At 40.9% G+C, this 15,726-nt stretch overlaps 1 protein-coding gene across 1 annotated transcript; it reads right to left on the bottom strand.

The window, feature by feature from the left end:
* Nucleotides 1-19: 19 nt before the first annotated feature.
* On the bottom strand, nucleotides 20-4,935 carry LOC118368704 (G-protein coupled receptor 26-like). The gene is made up of 3 exons (XM_035753015.2): nucleotides 3,908-4,935; nucleotides 3,582-3,695; nucleotides 20-1,949 (listed from the first exon to the last, which is right to left on the bottom strand). Exons 1-3 carry the CDS (start codon nucleotides 4,573-4,575, stop codon nucleotides 1,712-1,714), a joined length of 1,020 nt encoding a protein of 339 aa, XP_035608908.1. The 5' UTR covers nucleotides 4,576-4,935; the 3' UTR covers nucleotides 20-1,711.
* Nucleotides 4,936-15,726: the final 10,791 nt, after the last annotated feature.

Raw genomic sequence — 15,726 nt, 5'->3', positions numbered from 1 at the left:
ATGGCCTGGTATCAAATGATGCTTGTTATTGGACAGCTTTATTGCACATTTTTCACCAACATGTTTACTCACACACTGCCAATGTAGGCTACAGCAAGTGGCTTACAGTATGAAATACTTTGTGTCTATACGTCTAATGAAACCAGTTCTGATAAAGCAACTATAGGAGCTAAACAGTCATACTGTATATTAAATTCTGGCACACACACAATAACGTGTTTAAAGCACTTATTGAACGTAACATTATTCCCCTATAGCATTTTAAGATCAAATAAATAATATCGTTTCTAATACAGTGCAACATAGTTTGATAAAGATAACATCAGGTATTTATAAATATCCATATATACATTACCAGCAATCACTGGAAAATATTTATATGGATATTTGGCAAAATAAAGTATTATACACAGTAGTTCAAAGCCATTTCAGTCAAACTTATCTTTATGTAGTACATTCAGTTACAACATGCTAATATCATAGTAAACATGATATTTGCCTTTGGCTCCTGTAACTAGTAGCTCTGAGAGAAATACAAAGTGCATTCATTTCCAGTGATTGACATGAAGAAATTGTGAACAACTGCAGTAGTAGTCTAACCCAATGAGTCTAACACAGTCCATAGTCTACATAACATGGCCATCTATTTAGCAATACTTGCCACAGCGAGTACCATTCATTGACAAGTACACATTTTAACTTCAAGAAATTGCACCAGTGGCCCAATGGCTACTAGCCAGCGGCTAGTTAAGCGTTCCCATCCTCCCTATGCACTGTTAACAGTCCATAACCTTGTAAGCTCGGGCACCCAGAACTAACATTTTGAGTAATTGCGTCAAATGCTCCATTAAGTTCTGGGGGGAGACGTGATAGAAAATGTACGAACGTGACGAGCGAAGTCGCCACCCCTCTAAACGGAAACTCTCAGCCATTTCAGGCAAGTCCATGGGCCCAATGTCCCTTCCCCTACCGAAATTCGAAAGATGTAAGCACCTGCGAAATTGTGATTCGTTCAACTGATCAGTGACGAGAAATCAGCGTACCGGAACAGAGTTCCTCGTTAGTCGTCGCATCCAACAGTCTGTCGGCATATGGTACTACCATGTATGTTATGTGCATCTGTCAACAAGAAATTAATAACCTTCATAGCACTTCCCTGCGTTCTATATGGGTGTCAAAAGGTCTGTACATTTGGCTATGTCAGCTTCTTTATAAAGAGGTTGTTATATGGTCGATAAGTGCCCACTAGCATACCTTGCTACTCAGCAGAGACAATAATTCAGTCTCTAATGGTGTGATTCATCCGTTTATGATTCAACCCGAGCCCCTGGCTGATTCAATAACATTGATTCATTTGATTCTGGCTCTGTGCCATCATGTGTGTGTGTGTGGTTCTACCAGTGAACCATAGATCAATAAACTTCCTTTTTTACCAATAAGCCTGGAGCAAACGTCCCCGAATGCGATCATTCTTTGCACAGTCCATCTTGCCATCTTCCTCTGTCTACCCCTCTGGTTTTCCTGTCTCCCTCTATCCTACTCCTCCCCTCTTGCTTTTCCTCCCACAACATCTCCCTCTCTCTCACTATCTCTTTTCTTCTCCAACAATCCCTTTTTCTGACCATCTCAGCTCCTGCCCTTTTGCCATAAGGAAACCTTTATTTTTGGGCTGTCTGTCTGTGGTATATTTGTTATGTCCAAAATGGGGCTATTAACTGATCCTATGGAGAGAGTAGTCGTTCTCTGTGTCCAGAGAGCTGTTGTGGCCAGACGATGGGTACAGGTCACGGCGCAGCAGCCGGTTGATGACGGTAACCAGGACCTTCTTGTACTGTTGACGCAGGAGGGAGTAGGCAAAGGGGTCAGACGCAGCCTTGCTGTATGTCAGGCACTTACTGAAGATTCCCCAGTGGCGATTGATGCCCACGAAGGGAAGCAGCTCCGTCAGCCTGAGAAGGCAGAGGTCAAGTTAGAGTTCGGAAAATAGCCTTTTAGAAAGGGCAAATGTTATCCCATATTCAAAGCATGGTATTTATCTTGCAGCGAGTTGTTCTGTTTGCTATTGAGAGTGTTTTGTGGTAACTCAGTTGTTATTCTATGAAATGCCATGAGGCTCTAAGGTTGCAAGGTAGAACAGAATAAATGTGGCTTTATTGTTCAGCCGATAAACAGCGTGGGCGACTAACATTATACTAAAGGTAATAATAATATACATAAAATATTTATTCATAAGAAATATGTATAACATGAACATTGCTACATTATTATGGCCCACTGGTATGCATAAATGCTAATGACGCATGCAGTTGAGTGATAGAGGATAAATCCTGCCAATAAGCAGAAATTTCCCCTTCATCAAGTAATTCCGACTCTTTCCATTGTGTGCACAGGAGGTTAAAAGTCATGCCAATTACTGAGACAGATTTCCTCATTAAAATGTTTTTCATTATTCCACCCCCACCCCCACCCCCCTCTAGACCCCACCTATCAGGTGGGGTCAGGTGGGGTCTAGAGTCCCACACCCACACACTATCTAAACCAGGGGTATTTCACTCTTACCCTACAAGGTCGGGAGCCGGAGCTGGGTTTCTGTTCTTCTACCTGATAATTAATTGCAGCCACCTGGTGTGCCAGGTCTAAACCTGGCGCGGAACAATTAAAACAAGTAGTGGAACTGGCTTTGAGGTCCAGAGTTTAGTTTTAGGGATCTAAACTATCACCCAGGTCTGTATAACACACCTGCATCAGATTTTATGTAATCTTATTTGATGCATTTTTATTGCTCTGAAGTAAAGTTTCGGACTGATGCATCTAAAAACACTCCTCTTGAATTAATGTGGAGTTCTATGGAACCCCTGTTATTCCTAGTTAGGCACCTGCCCATAACTACCATCTCTAGACCAGTGGTTCCCAACTCCAGTTGTCGAGTACCCCCAACAGCACACATTTTTGTTGTAGCCCCAGAAATTAAAACCTGTTTCAACTCATTTAGGTCCTGATGATTAGTTGATGAGTTGAAACTGTTGTTCTTGTCCGGGGCTACAATAGAAATGTGTACTGTTGTGGGTACTGGAGGACTGGAGTTGGGAACCACTGCTCTAGGTCATGCTGTGCATTCTTGGTAATTAAAGTCTCTCTGTATGATTAAATGTCATCTCATGGTTCAGTGAAATTAGATGACAACAGATAATGGATTGTTTAATGATGGATGTTTCAGTTACAGAAGGAGATCATTGTCATAAACACACAAAAAAACTCATTGGGTGAAATTGAATTAAACCTTCTGTTGTGCATGCATATGGCTCAATCTTGCATGCATATTGCCTCACCTTACAACTGAACTTTGTTCAATCAGTTATTTTGCTGTGTGGCAAAAGTTATTAGACAGTGTATATACCATTTGATTATAGCCTATATATTTGCTGTTCATTAACTGAGTTTTATGAGCAAAGTCTGTTCACCCGGTGATGTGTTAATCTCATAAACCCTATAATGCCTTTAATAGTTTGTGTTTACAGTAGGTGAATAAAACACCTGTTTGTACAGCTGCCTGTATTGCAGTTTACTGGAAATCCACTTACCTCGTAATAACATAGGGAGCAAAACAGATGATGAACGACCCAATGAAAATGCTGATTTTCTTGGTGGCTCTCTGTTTCCTCCGCTTTTGCTCTACCAGGCACCTTTGTTTCACACTGAAAATAGAAATGAACTTTTATTAGTCCAGCAGAACAAATGACAAAACATTATACATTTAATATTTCCTTACATTTTTCGAACAACTTCTTCTAAGCATGTTTCCTCAGGGTTGACGCTATAACCTCTTATCATAGACTACTGTAAAGTTATTACAGCCCATTGTAACGGCTATTCATTCCACACCTCATAAGTAAAGGAACATACATACGTTGGGTGAATATCCACCAGCAAGAACAGGGTCTGCATGGTTATAACGTCAATCCTCTTGCAGTGGAAGCGTGCAACTTTTAACACCTTCAGATAGGTGAAGCACAGGATCAGTAGAGAGAGCATGAAACTAGTGGCGTGGAAAACGACGGTGAATATTGTAAACTTCATCCTGTCGCTCTCCTCGCTCAAATGCAAGGTGCACGAGGCGTAAATGTGGCTATAGTCAACCCAGGAGAACAGGAGGGCGATGACGGAAAACGTGAGGGAGTGGAGCCACGAGTAGCACATCATGATCACTGCGTCCTTGTAGCGCATTTTACTGGAGTAACTCAAGGGAAAGACCACCGCTATCCAGCGGTCTATACTGAGTGCTGCCATACTCAACATAGTGTTCGCAGTCAAAAAGGTCTCCAGAAAGCTCACTGTATGGCAAAGGCAATCTCCAAAAGGCTGCTGGTTTCCGATAATCCCCACCAATGTCGATGGCATGTTCAAAAGGGTGATAAGTATGTTGCAGAAAGACAGGTTCATGGTGAATATTCCCGGCACCTGTCGGCGGATCTCGGTGCTCTGGACAAAACATAGCAGCACCAGCAAGTTCGACAACAACGAGACAATTGCGACCACAATAATGAACAACGCGAATATAATTTCCACAAAGTCCATGTCTCACTTCGAAAAGTCCACTTGCGTTTTACATACACCTGTAAATAATAAACACGTAATATCCACCATGATTGCACCGTCGTTTATCTCCAGTTGGTCCTCATTACAGAACGGAACTCCTGCAAGTCTCGCGGTCTCCAAGTTGGTGGAGCGCTGTCCAGAGTGCTGAAGTGAGGAGACGCGGGAGCGCCTTTCGAACCGCAGACCATTTCGTTAGTCAAACTTGTGGATTGTTCTACTCTCACAACAGATCACACACGTATTTGGAACAGCATTCAGTGGTATGTGTAATTTAGCGTTTGGGTCCAACATGGGCTGATGTTTCGTATCTCCTCTCCCTCCTACGACTACCTCCACAAGAACACAGTGGGACCGCTACGCGCCGCATTGTCTTGTAAACAGAACATGCGTACTAGAGAAACAAGGTGACTGTTAGGGGAGCCTGCCCTGTCTAGCGCAGTCGTTTGAATAATAAAAATAAGCTATCACATTAAGCTAAAGAGAATGTCCTATATATAGTTTTATAATATGGGGAAGTTTCCCCCATTGGGTCATTGATACGTTTTGTAATTTACTCATGTGTTTGCGAAGTGATACACATTAGACTAGAGATGGCAAAATTATGTTTCATAATGAACGAATATATACACCTTTACTGCGTCCTCATTTAATGATTAACTTTCCCAAATCGATAGTGGCTCAGCGACACCGCGCAGTGATAGGCCTGCTTGACAGAAATTCAATAATTATTCGCGTCTCCCGTAGTCGAACGGCACCAGCTGCACATTGGAGAGGCATGCAGGGAAACAGGCAAATAAATCCGTTTCCCTGACATGAATTATTCACAAACCCTGAACAATTGTGTACGATTGTTAGAACTGAAATCTGCCTCAACTGTTTTGTAGTAAAATACGAATGTGACCAATTATGAATGCAAGATTGTAAGAGAAGGTAGACATACCTGTATTGCAGAAATCCATGCAGCCCCAATAGTTTAGATTCTTTAATTATAATATTGGTGTAATATTTGACTGGATATCATCATGTCAAAGAAAGACACACTGGAAAATGATGTGTTTGCATATTCATGAGGCAATAACTCTTACCTCATTTGGTGGAAAAGTACTGTACATCCCTACAGCCTACTAGCATCATTTACATGCTAGAGATTAACTCATCACTGATGCTAATGCAGTAAATGTCCTGTATCTGAAAATAACCATCATCAGAGCAACTATAACTGTCATCACCGGCCTCAATTATGTAAATTAATATATTGTCAAATATATTTATTTTGTCAAATAAAGTGAAAATATAACAGTTCTAATATATTAGAACTACAAAGCCCAGAATAGCAGCCTTGTAATGGACAAAGACTAATATGCGTCATTGGTCAATGGGGGTCAATAAATGTCAGATAGTCTCTTATAGCTAGTCCAATTGATTCCTCATGTATTTCTATTTTTTTTTATTCCACAAGGAGCAATAAAATCCAGCCCCCACGGAGTCCATCTGGCTCTTATAATCACAATCACTAATATGGTAAGTCTACTGTTAAAATACAGAATAAATGACAGTATGCAAGACCATATGTACCACCTGTACTGTCTCTATTGTATGAATAACTCTTCCAAGTAAAAGCAGTGCTACACAATCAATCAAATGTATTTTACAAAGCACTTTTTACATAAGCATGTGTCACAAAGTGTTATACAGAAACCCAGCCTAGCCAAATAGCCAGCAGTGCAGATGCAGAAGCCTAGAGGGAAACCAGGCTCCGAAGGGTGGCCAGGCCTCTTCTGGCTGTTATGGGTGGAGATAATAAGAGTACAAGGTAAGATCGTTCTTTATGATGTTCAAATAATAACCACAGTGGTTATAGAAGGTGCAACAGTTCAATACCAAAGGAGTAAATGGTTACTGTAATGTAGGCCATGAAAACTAATCTCCAGCTCTAAGCAAGTAAATCAGTGAATATAACCCACATTTGCAGTACTAAATCAATGAGCTAGTTACTGCAGACTAGTATTATAACTAATAAACAGCCCTGTTGAAGGTAAGGCACTTTATGAGTCCCCCTCCCCCTGTTTTTTGAGGAAAACAGCTAACTTCCTACTATTCTACACATTTTGACATGGAGCAAAGAGAAACATGTGCAGTTTTATAGCTAATCTCATGCTATTCTAAACATTTGGCCATGAGTCCGGGAGAAAATGTTGCTGTTGTAAAGCTAATTTCCTGTCATTCAAAAAATGTTTGATACTCTTATGATGTGTTCCTAATAATGCTATTTTGGGAGGCAGGCGGGGGGGGTTGCTGATCTGGCCAATAGCCCCCTACCCAGCTGGGGCCCCTGGGCTATACAGCCTCGGTTAGCCCATGCATTCTGTGTGTGTGTGTGTGTGTGTGTGTGTGTGTGTGTGTGTGTGTGTGTGTGTGTGTGTGTGTGTGTGTGTGTGTGTGTGTGTGTGTGTGTGTGTGTGTGTGTGTGTGTGTGTGTGTGTGTGTGTGTGTGTGTGTGTGTGTGTGTGTGTGTGTGTGTGTGTGTGTGTGTGTGTGTGTGTGTGTGTGTGTGTGTGTGTGTGTGTGTGAGTCAGAGATTAAGGGAGGTGAAGTGAGGCAGCGTGCAATGTCAGCTCCCTACAAATGACTGATCAAATGGCTGTGAGCGGGCTAGCTATAACTGAGCTCCTGGGAGGGAAATGGATGGCTATTTATAGCCATGATTGGGTGTCACATCCAATATAACTCTCCCAGCTCCCGCTGCATTAACAAACCTCAGGTGGGCACTGGTGTGAAGCGCAGTATTGGGCACCAAATAAGATAAGGTTCTTGGAGGGTTTGCTTTGTTGGAGTTGTTAGCCGTGCTATTTAAAGACAACAGGTCTGGATTAATAACGGCTCTAAGTGTACACTTACTGTGACCTAGTTAAATGCAGGCTTTGAAATTTGATTGATGATAATCATTCTTTGTTGGCACAAGATCTATGAGGACTTACTGAAGATTGGAAGTGCATAAATACATAAAATACGGTATAGTCTGACAGGTTAGTCAAATGGGGATTACACACTTGACATCATGTCATTTAGAACAGTGGATGTGTACTGTCCCCTGAGCAATGATTTACACAATTGGCACCAACTGACAATGGATCACAGAGATGAAGAGGTGTCTGTCAGACAAGGAATGCATTTACTTTGCACTTCTATATTGCTTTGCTTATGCTACTCCTTCAATGCAGCTGCAGTGCTGGTTGTCGCGGAAGTGGAAGTAGGGAGAATGCACATTCTATGGCACATTATACACCAATGTGTTCTGGAGCAACAGTGAGTAAAGTTTATTCCAAGAAAAGCGACCTATTTATATGGATAGATGCAAATTCCAAGTGCAGTTGGCATGAGCATTCTCTTGCAGCAAAGTTAACGTTTTTGTGCCTGTTGGAAAAGCTACATGCCTAAACCATGTCTGGTCCAGCGACAGTGAGAAAATAGCACAGTTTATACATTATGAAAACGTTTGGAAAAACATTCTAAAACAGTTAGTTAGAAGTAATTGATTCCAATAGAGACCTAAGAGTCAGAGGTCACCCCATGACTTATTCAGTCGGTTTGATGATGTAGAGATAGTTACTTAGGGCTAGGAACATAAGGTTATAAGGTCATTTAATCCTTAAGACTGTCAATCTTTCCTCACCCTCAAGGAACATTACACCGTCAAGTATAGATCAATGTCTAATCTCCGAGGTTAGAAATATTTTGAAAGTAGGCCTATAGTTCTGAAAATAATGATTGTACTTCACTTAATTCTTAGGTAATTATGTCACTTAGTTCTTCGTCATTGGCAGAGTCAGACGTAAAAGACAGCTCTGTACTATGACATTAGGGTCATACATTATCATTTTTTAAACATACAGTCAACATCCTAAGGCACAGGTTTGACAATGCAATTTGAACCTGAATAGGAAGTAATAGAAAAGTAACCCAATGAGGGTGCAGCGATAGAGCTGGGCTAGGCCAGGGACATACAGTATATTTATACAAAATGTATATTTATTTATGATCTAGATATATGGCACTGGCTAGGCTGATGTTGATTGTCTGTTTTTTGTAGTGTTTACAGTTAATAGCAGTCAGGGACAGGTCTGCACAGCATACTGCACAACATACCTGAAACGCCAGACACTGGAACACTAAACGCATTACATTCTCAGGTCTAGCATACTAATTTGACGCTTGTCAGCAACCAAGTTTACAAGAAATTTTACTTTCAAAACATAGACACAAAGTGCATCAATCGGATTGATGATTTCTGTATTTTGAATGTTACATATCTTGAAAACTTGATCGCTGACAAGCAAAAACATGCTGGGACTATATCAACAACGGACTTATGAAACAAATACCAAAATATTGTTTTTAGGTGGAGTTTTCCTTTAATTGCCTATAGATAGATATGTGTGGCACCTTATTTAACCTTTGTTCATTGGTCAGCCAGCCCCATATACTACCCAACATCGTAGATAGACTTGTTTCTACTGTATTATTGACTGTATGGTTGTTTTACTCCATGTGTAACTCTGTATTGTTGTATGTGTAGAACTGCTTTATCTTGGCCAGGTCGCAATTGTAAATGAGAACTTGTTCTCATCTTGCCTACCTGGTTAAATAAAGGTTAAATAAAATAAATAAATAAATAAAAAAGTTGACTGTGAAAAAGTCAACAGGTTGTTGTTCTTAATAGCTACCATAAAAACAATGATTGATTTCTATATTTGAAGGGGAACTCCACTCCAAAATGAGATTTTGACATGGGCCAAATTCAACAGGGAACAACATTGCGGAACATTCAGATAGATAGATATTTTGTAGAACAGTATTTCCTCTCTGACATGGGGAGTAAAGGAATCATGTCAACTGTGACTCTGCTTCTCACTTTTAATAGTTGTAATAATAGTAACTTTTTTGACAGTATTCCAGCGCACTGTCTACACTCAGTGGTGGAAAAAAGTACCCAATTGTCATACTTGAGTAAAGGTAAAGATATCTTAATAGAAAAGGACTCAAGTAAATGTAAAAGTCACCCAGTAAAATTCTACTTGAGCAAAAGTCTACAAGTGTTTGGTTTAAAATATACTTAAGTATCAAAAGAAAATGTAATTGCTAAAATATACTTAAGTATCAAAAGTAAAAGTATAAATCATTTCAAATTCCTTATATTACGCAAACCAGATGGCACCATTTTCTTGTTTTTTACATTTACGGAAAGCCAGGGGCACACTCCTACATGCAGAAATAGGGATGACCAGGGATGTTCTGTTGATAATAAGTGTGTGAATTGGACCATTTTCCTGTCCTGCTAAGCATTCAAAATGTAACAAGTACTTTTGGGTGTCAGGGAAAATGTATGGAGTAAAATGTATAATATTTTCATAAGGAATGTAGTGAAGTAAAAGTACAAGTTGTCAAAAATATAAATAGGAAAGTACAGATATTTGTACTTATGTATTCTACACAACTGCCTACACTTGACATTTACAAGCGATTTCTGCTATCAGAATATGAAAATCGTATTAAAAAGATGAGTTTGTGGTCTGATTGTCTTCAGACCTGGCTTCAGGAGGTGGTCAGGGATGCATTGTGTTTGGATTTCTCCTCAGTCTGGACACAATCAGGCTACCGATAGCACATACAGTGGGCGAAGCCATCAGTACTCCTCCCACAAGTCTCCAGAAAACTGTTTTGGGACCGAGAAGCACCTTTTCATTATAAAGTTAGAGGAAATATGTTCCTAGCGTGTGAGGAACGTGCTTACTGGCCTCATAAATGCTAGCCAGCTAGCTAATATTTCAAAAAACGCTTTTTGGTTTGGCTAGAGTTATGCTAACCCGTTTGCAATCCCTTTAGCGTTGCTTGCTAGCTACTGTAGCTACAGTGGTTAGCTGGGTAGTTAGCTCCAGTAGGTAGCTACTGACATCAGGTGTTGTTGTGTTATTATCTATTTAGCTTATTCCACCGTTTGTAGAATGCATACTGGCATTTGAATATAGTGCAGGAAAAGGAAATCCGGACACATTGTGGATACAGTAGACACATTTAAATGTAAGTGTAGACGTGGGCTCCAGAGTGGCGCAGTGGTCTAAGGCACTGCATCTCAGTGCTAGAGGTTCAATAACCGGTTGTGATTGGGAGTCCCATAGGGCGGTGCACAATTGGCCCAGTGTTGTTAGGGGTAGGCTGTCATTGTAAATAAGAATTTGACTTGCCTGGTTAAATAAATAAAATTATGCATTTGTAATTCCATGAGCAGAACACTAAAGCTGCACGAGCTGTCTAGACATGGCCTGAGTGTGTGTTGCAAGCTTAAAGTCCAATAACCTTGCCAACATCTAAACATTCCACATGATATTTGTATCATATGCCCTAATATTACAACACTTCCCTAGTTAAACTGTACCATCAATAGCCTCTAAGAAGGTGTGTTTCTCTATAATAACCAAATTCCTTTTTGCGAGTTAGACTTGCTTACCCACCCCCATACAGTAGGAGTAGGTGAAATGGTCTAGCCCACTTCACATGACTACAGCCTGACTCAACCCCTTGCTGATGAAATGTTTTGGTTGCTCGACCACAGGTGGCCAGAGCTCTGTCAAACCTTTGCTTTGTTCACCAGGCCACCCTCTTTTATGTGGAGACCAAACAGTGTGGACAGAGAGCAAGCAGGTAGAGAGGTAGGCAGGACGCATAAATAATGCCTTTTCAGTTGGATGAATAGAATGAATCCCTTCGACCCGGCCATAACACAGTGTGGTCACTTTTGAAAGGGCTCCTTTCTTCTTTTATTGATGACCCGGTTTCTCTACAGTATTCGGTTATCTATCGTTCTATCCATGTGTTTTTTCATTTTCTTCAACGATATCAGCAGTAGTATATAGCACGTGTACGCATTACCCTACTCTCTGCCTTGACTGCTCATAACTGTTGAGTCATCATGCAGACAGTCATTTTAATTGGGTAGAAAGAGGTCACATTTCTGACTCACCATACTAACTGTGTCCTCTTCACACCCTGTAGAGCATAGCGGTGCTATAAGGTCATGCCATGCAAGACGGACGTGGAAGTGAGAACAGTCAGTGACTGACCATTAACAGCCCTTTCGCAAACAAAGAAGTGAACAAATCAAATTAAACTATATTCAAAGAGCATTTTTATAATTAAAGCTTTGAACGTCCTCATACACTTTACAGTAAAATAGACAACGAAAATACATTAAAAGCAAGAATGAACAGAATTCAGAAAGTGACTGAGGTAACTGAGGAAAAGCCCATAGCAGCTATTCAGTGAGAGAGGACTACGAAAGTCGAGCTCTGAACTCAAAGTGAGTTTACAGTAACGTGTAAACGGAGACTGTGGGAACAGAATGACAGTGAGCCATGGCACAGCACAGGCAGACACGCTGCATTCATTATCATCCGGAGACAGGATCTCTTTGAAGCTAGCCCAGGAATCAACTAGCAGACAGGAGTGGCCGGTAGGCAGGCAGTGCTAACAGCTTCTGCAGCACGCAATGAAAAGGCCCTCGTAAAAAAAACTAGACCAGTGATAGAGAAAACACCACCAAACATCTTTTAAAAAGGGGATGGTGTAATGACATAATGGGTCACTTGGGATTATGTGTGTATAATGTTATTTGTGTGGCGGTGACAAAAATATGTTTAGGGAGTTTTATTAACGGTTACACGGCCACTGGCAAAGTTTGATATGTTTGTTTGAACACAGATTGAAACACAGATTGTACATCTGAAATATTTGGCAGATTTGAGCTCCTTCTGTGTGCCTACTGAAGAAAAGTTTAGTGTATCACGTTTGGTTCTGCAAAGGAGGGAGTAAAATGGAAGTGCAGGTTGTTGACACTGTTGTCTATACAGTGATAACAATCGTCTCTACACGATAATGATCCCATTCATATTATGACCCCCTGCAATTATATCATCATGTTAAATGGAGCTACTATGTAACATAGATTAATGTTCTACTACTGTCTGTGTTACATCATTCTTTAATGTTATTGTAAACATAGAAATATAAGTCTATCATTGGAAGACTGCAGATTGGAGTTGATGATGATTGATTACTAATGCCTGGCGAGTGTCATTTGATGATATGCCGGTTATCTGAGCACTGGTTTTTGATCCCAGTTCTCAATATTCTAGTGTTGTTTTTGTGGGTTTGTTGTTCTGAGAAATTCTGTTTGATTTGGCTTTTACAACCTTTGACAGTAAATCATTAAGGCAAACAAAACAGGTGTGCTTTGAAAGTGCTCTCCTCTCACTTTCTCTTCTGTTCAGCGGATATGTAGGATATTCAGGATTTCACCACCTGTTCACCCCCCCACACATACAAGTCCACACACACACACCATCAGGTGGTGAGGGTAGGTAACAACATCTCCACCCCACTGATCCTCAACACTGGGGCCCCACAAAGGTGCGTTCTGAGCACTCTCCTGTACTCCCTGTTCACCCACGCCTCCAACTCAATCATCAAGTTTGCGGACGACAATAAAGTGGTAGGCTTGATTACCAACAACGACGAGACGGCATACAGGGAGGAGGTGAGGGCCCTCGGAGTGTGGTGTCAGGAAAATAACCTCACACTCAACATCAACCAAACAATGGAGATGATTGTAGACTTCAGGAAACAGCAGAGGGAGCACCCCCCTATCCACATCGACATGACAGCAGTGGAGAGGGTAGTAAGTTTTAAGTTCCTCGGCGTACACATCACGGACAAACTGAATTGGTCCACCCACACAGCAGCAGCGCCTCTTCAACCTCAGGAGGCTGAAGAAATTTGGCTTGTCACCAAAAGCACTCACAAACTTCTACAGATGCACAATCGAGAGCATCCTGTCGGGCTGTATCACCGCCTGTTACGGCAACTGCTCCGCCCACAACCGTAAGACTCTCCAGAGGGTAGTGAGGTCTGCACAACGCATCACCGGGGGCAAACTACCTGCCCTCCAGGACACCTACACCACCCGATGTCACAGGAAGGCCATAAAGATCATCAAGGACAACAACCACCCGAGCCACTGCCTGTTCACCCCGCTATCATCCAGAAGGCGAGGTCAGTACAGGTGCATCAAAGCAGGGACCGAGAGACTGAAAAACAGCTTCTATCTCAAGGCCATCAGACTGTTAAACAGCCACCACTAACATTGAGTGGCTGCTGCCAACATACTGACTCAACTCCAGCCACTTTAATAATGGAAATTGATGTAAAAAATGTATCACTAGCCACTTTAAACAATGCCACTTAATATAATGTTTACATATCCTACATTACTCATGTCATATGTATATGTATATACTGTACTCTATATCATCTACTGCATCTTGCCATCTTTATGTAATACATGTATCACTAGCCACTTTATGTTTACATACCCTACATTACTCATCTCATATGTATATACTGTACTCGATACCATTTACTGCATCTTGCCTATGCCGTTCTGTACCATCACTCATTCATATATCTTTATGTACATATTATTTATCCCTTTACACTTGTGTGTATAAGGGAGCAGTTGTGGAATTGTTAGGTTAGATTACTAGTTGGTTATTACTGCATTGTCGGAACTAGAAGCACAAGCATTTCGCTACACTCGCATTAACATCTGCTAACCGTGGGTATGTGACAAATACAATTGGATTTGATTTGATTTAATAGATTGCAGTTTAAAAAGGCCGAGTTCTAAGAAACATCTCTCAGTTCTTCCCATAATAAACATTTTTCTCTCGTTCGTCCCCCATCCACTTCTTTACCTTTTCCTTTTCCCAGGGGGAGGAAATGTCCTAGCGGGCAGTTATACACGGCCTGCATCTAATACAGAAGAAGTAAACTGACAGTTTCGGCACTTAAGCCATCCATCAAGATCCATCAACGCCACCCAGACATGGCCACTCTGTTCCTGGGTTCGACCGGGGGCCCCGGAAAGTGCTGGGCCAGTGTTACGCAATGGGTGAACGATGCATGACTTATGTCCCAAAGCCCCTGGGCACCACACTCACTACTAAACAGACTTCAGCACTCAGCCTGGAGAAAGAGGTCTTATGCTTACATTGCTGAGCAATACATTCATTGAACATCATAAGGGCCTCCATAATGCACTCTGAACTAGCACTAAACGGCTACATTATGTCACCTGTTATAATCATTTGGGATGTGTTATTGTGGTAAGTGAGTGTGTTGGTCAATGCCGTTATATATGTTTAACATACAGTGCCTTTGGAAAGTATTCATGCCTCTTGACTTATTCTACATTTTGGTGTGTTACATCCTTAATTCATCATTTAATAAATCAATGTTTTCCTCGCCCATCTACACACAATACCCCATAATGGCAAAATGAAAACTAGTTTTTATAAACTGTTGCTCATTTATTGAAAATGAAATACAGAAATATCTCGTTAACGTAACTATTCATATCCCTGAGTATACATGTTAGAATCATATTTAGCAGCAATTACAGCTGTGAGTCTTTCTGGGTAACTCTCCAAGAGCTTTGCACGCCTGGATTGTACAATATGTGCACATTATTATTTTTTAAATTCTTCAAGCTCTGTCAAGTTCATTGTTGATCATTGCTAGACAGCCATTTTCAAGTATGGCCATAGATTTTCAAGCCATTTTAAGTCAAAACTGTAACTAAGTCACTTAGGAACATTCAGTGTTGTCTTGGTAAGCATCTCAAGTGTATATTTAGCCTTGTGTATATTTGGCCTTGTGTTTTAGGTTATTGTCCTGCTGAAAGGTGAATTTGTCTGTTGGAAAGCAGACTGAACCAGGTTTTCCTCTAGGATTTTGCCTGTGCTTAGCTCTATTCCGTTTCCTTTTATTCCCCAAAAGAACTGCCTAGTCCATGCCGATGACAAGCATACCCATTACATGATGCAACCACCACCATGCTTGAAAACACGTGGAACTGAATGATATGTTCTATTGGACTTGCCCCAAACATAACTCATTGTATTCAGGACATAAAGTTAACCTTTGTGCCCCATTTTTTTTTCAGTTTTACTTTCATGCCTTATTGAAAACAGGATGCATGTTTTGGAATACTTTTATTCTGTACTGGCATCCTACTTT

This window comes from Oncorhynchus keta, chromosome 35 (genome assembly GCF_023373465.1).
Source record: "Oncorhynchus keta strain PuntledgeMale-10-30-2019 chromosome 35, Oket_V2, whole genome shotgun sequence".
NCBI lineage: Eukaryota > Metazoa > Chordata > Actinopteri > Salmoniformes > Salmonidae > Oncorhynchus > Oncorhynchus keta.
Note: the sequence above shows the minus strand (reverse complement) of the source record. Positions and strands in the feature narration are given on the sequence as shown.

Excerpts from the sequence above, each read along its gene's own strand:
- LOC118368704 (XM_035753015.2), bottom strand. The coding sequence starts at position 4,575 with ATGGACTTTGTGGAAATTATATTCGCGTTGTTCATTATTGTGGTCGCA. Across the intron at positions 3,696-3,907 it reads CTGGTGGATATTCACCCAAC|TGTGAAACAAAGGTGCCTGG; the intron begins GTATGTATGTTC and ends TTCTATTTTCAG. Across the intron at positions 1,950-3,581 it reads GCTCCCTATGTTATTACGAG|GCTGACGGAGCTGCTTCCCT; the intron begins GTAAGTGGATTT and ends CTGCCTTCTCAG.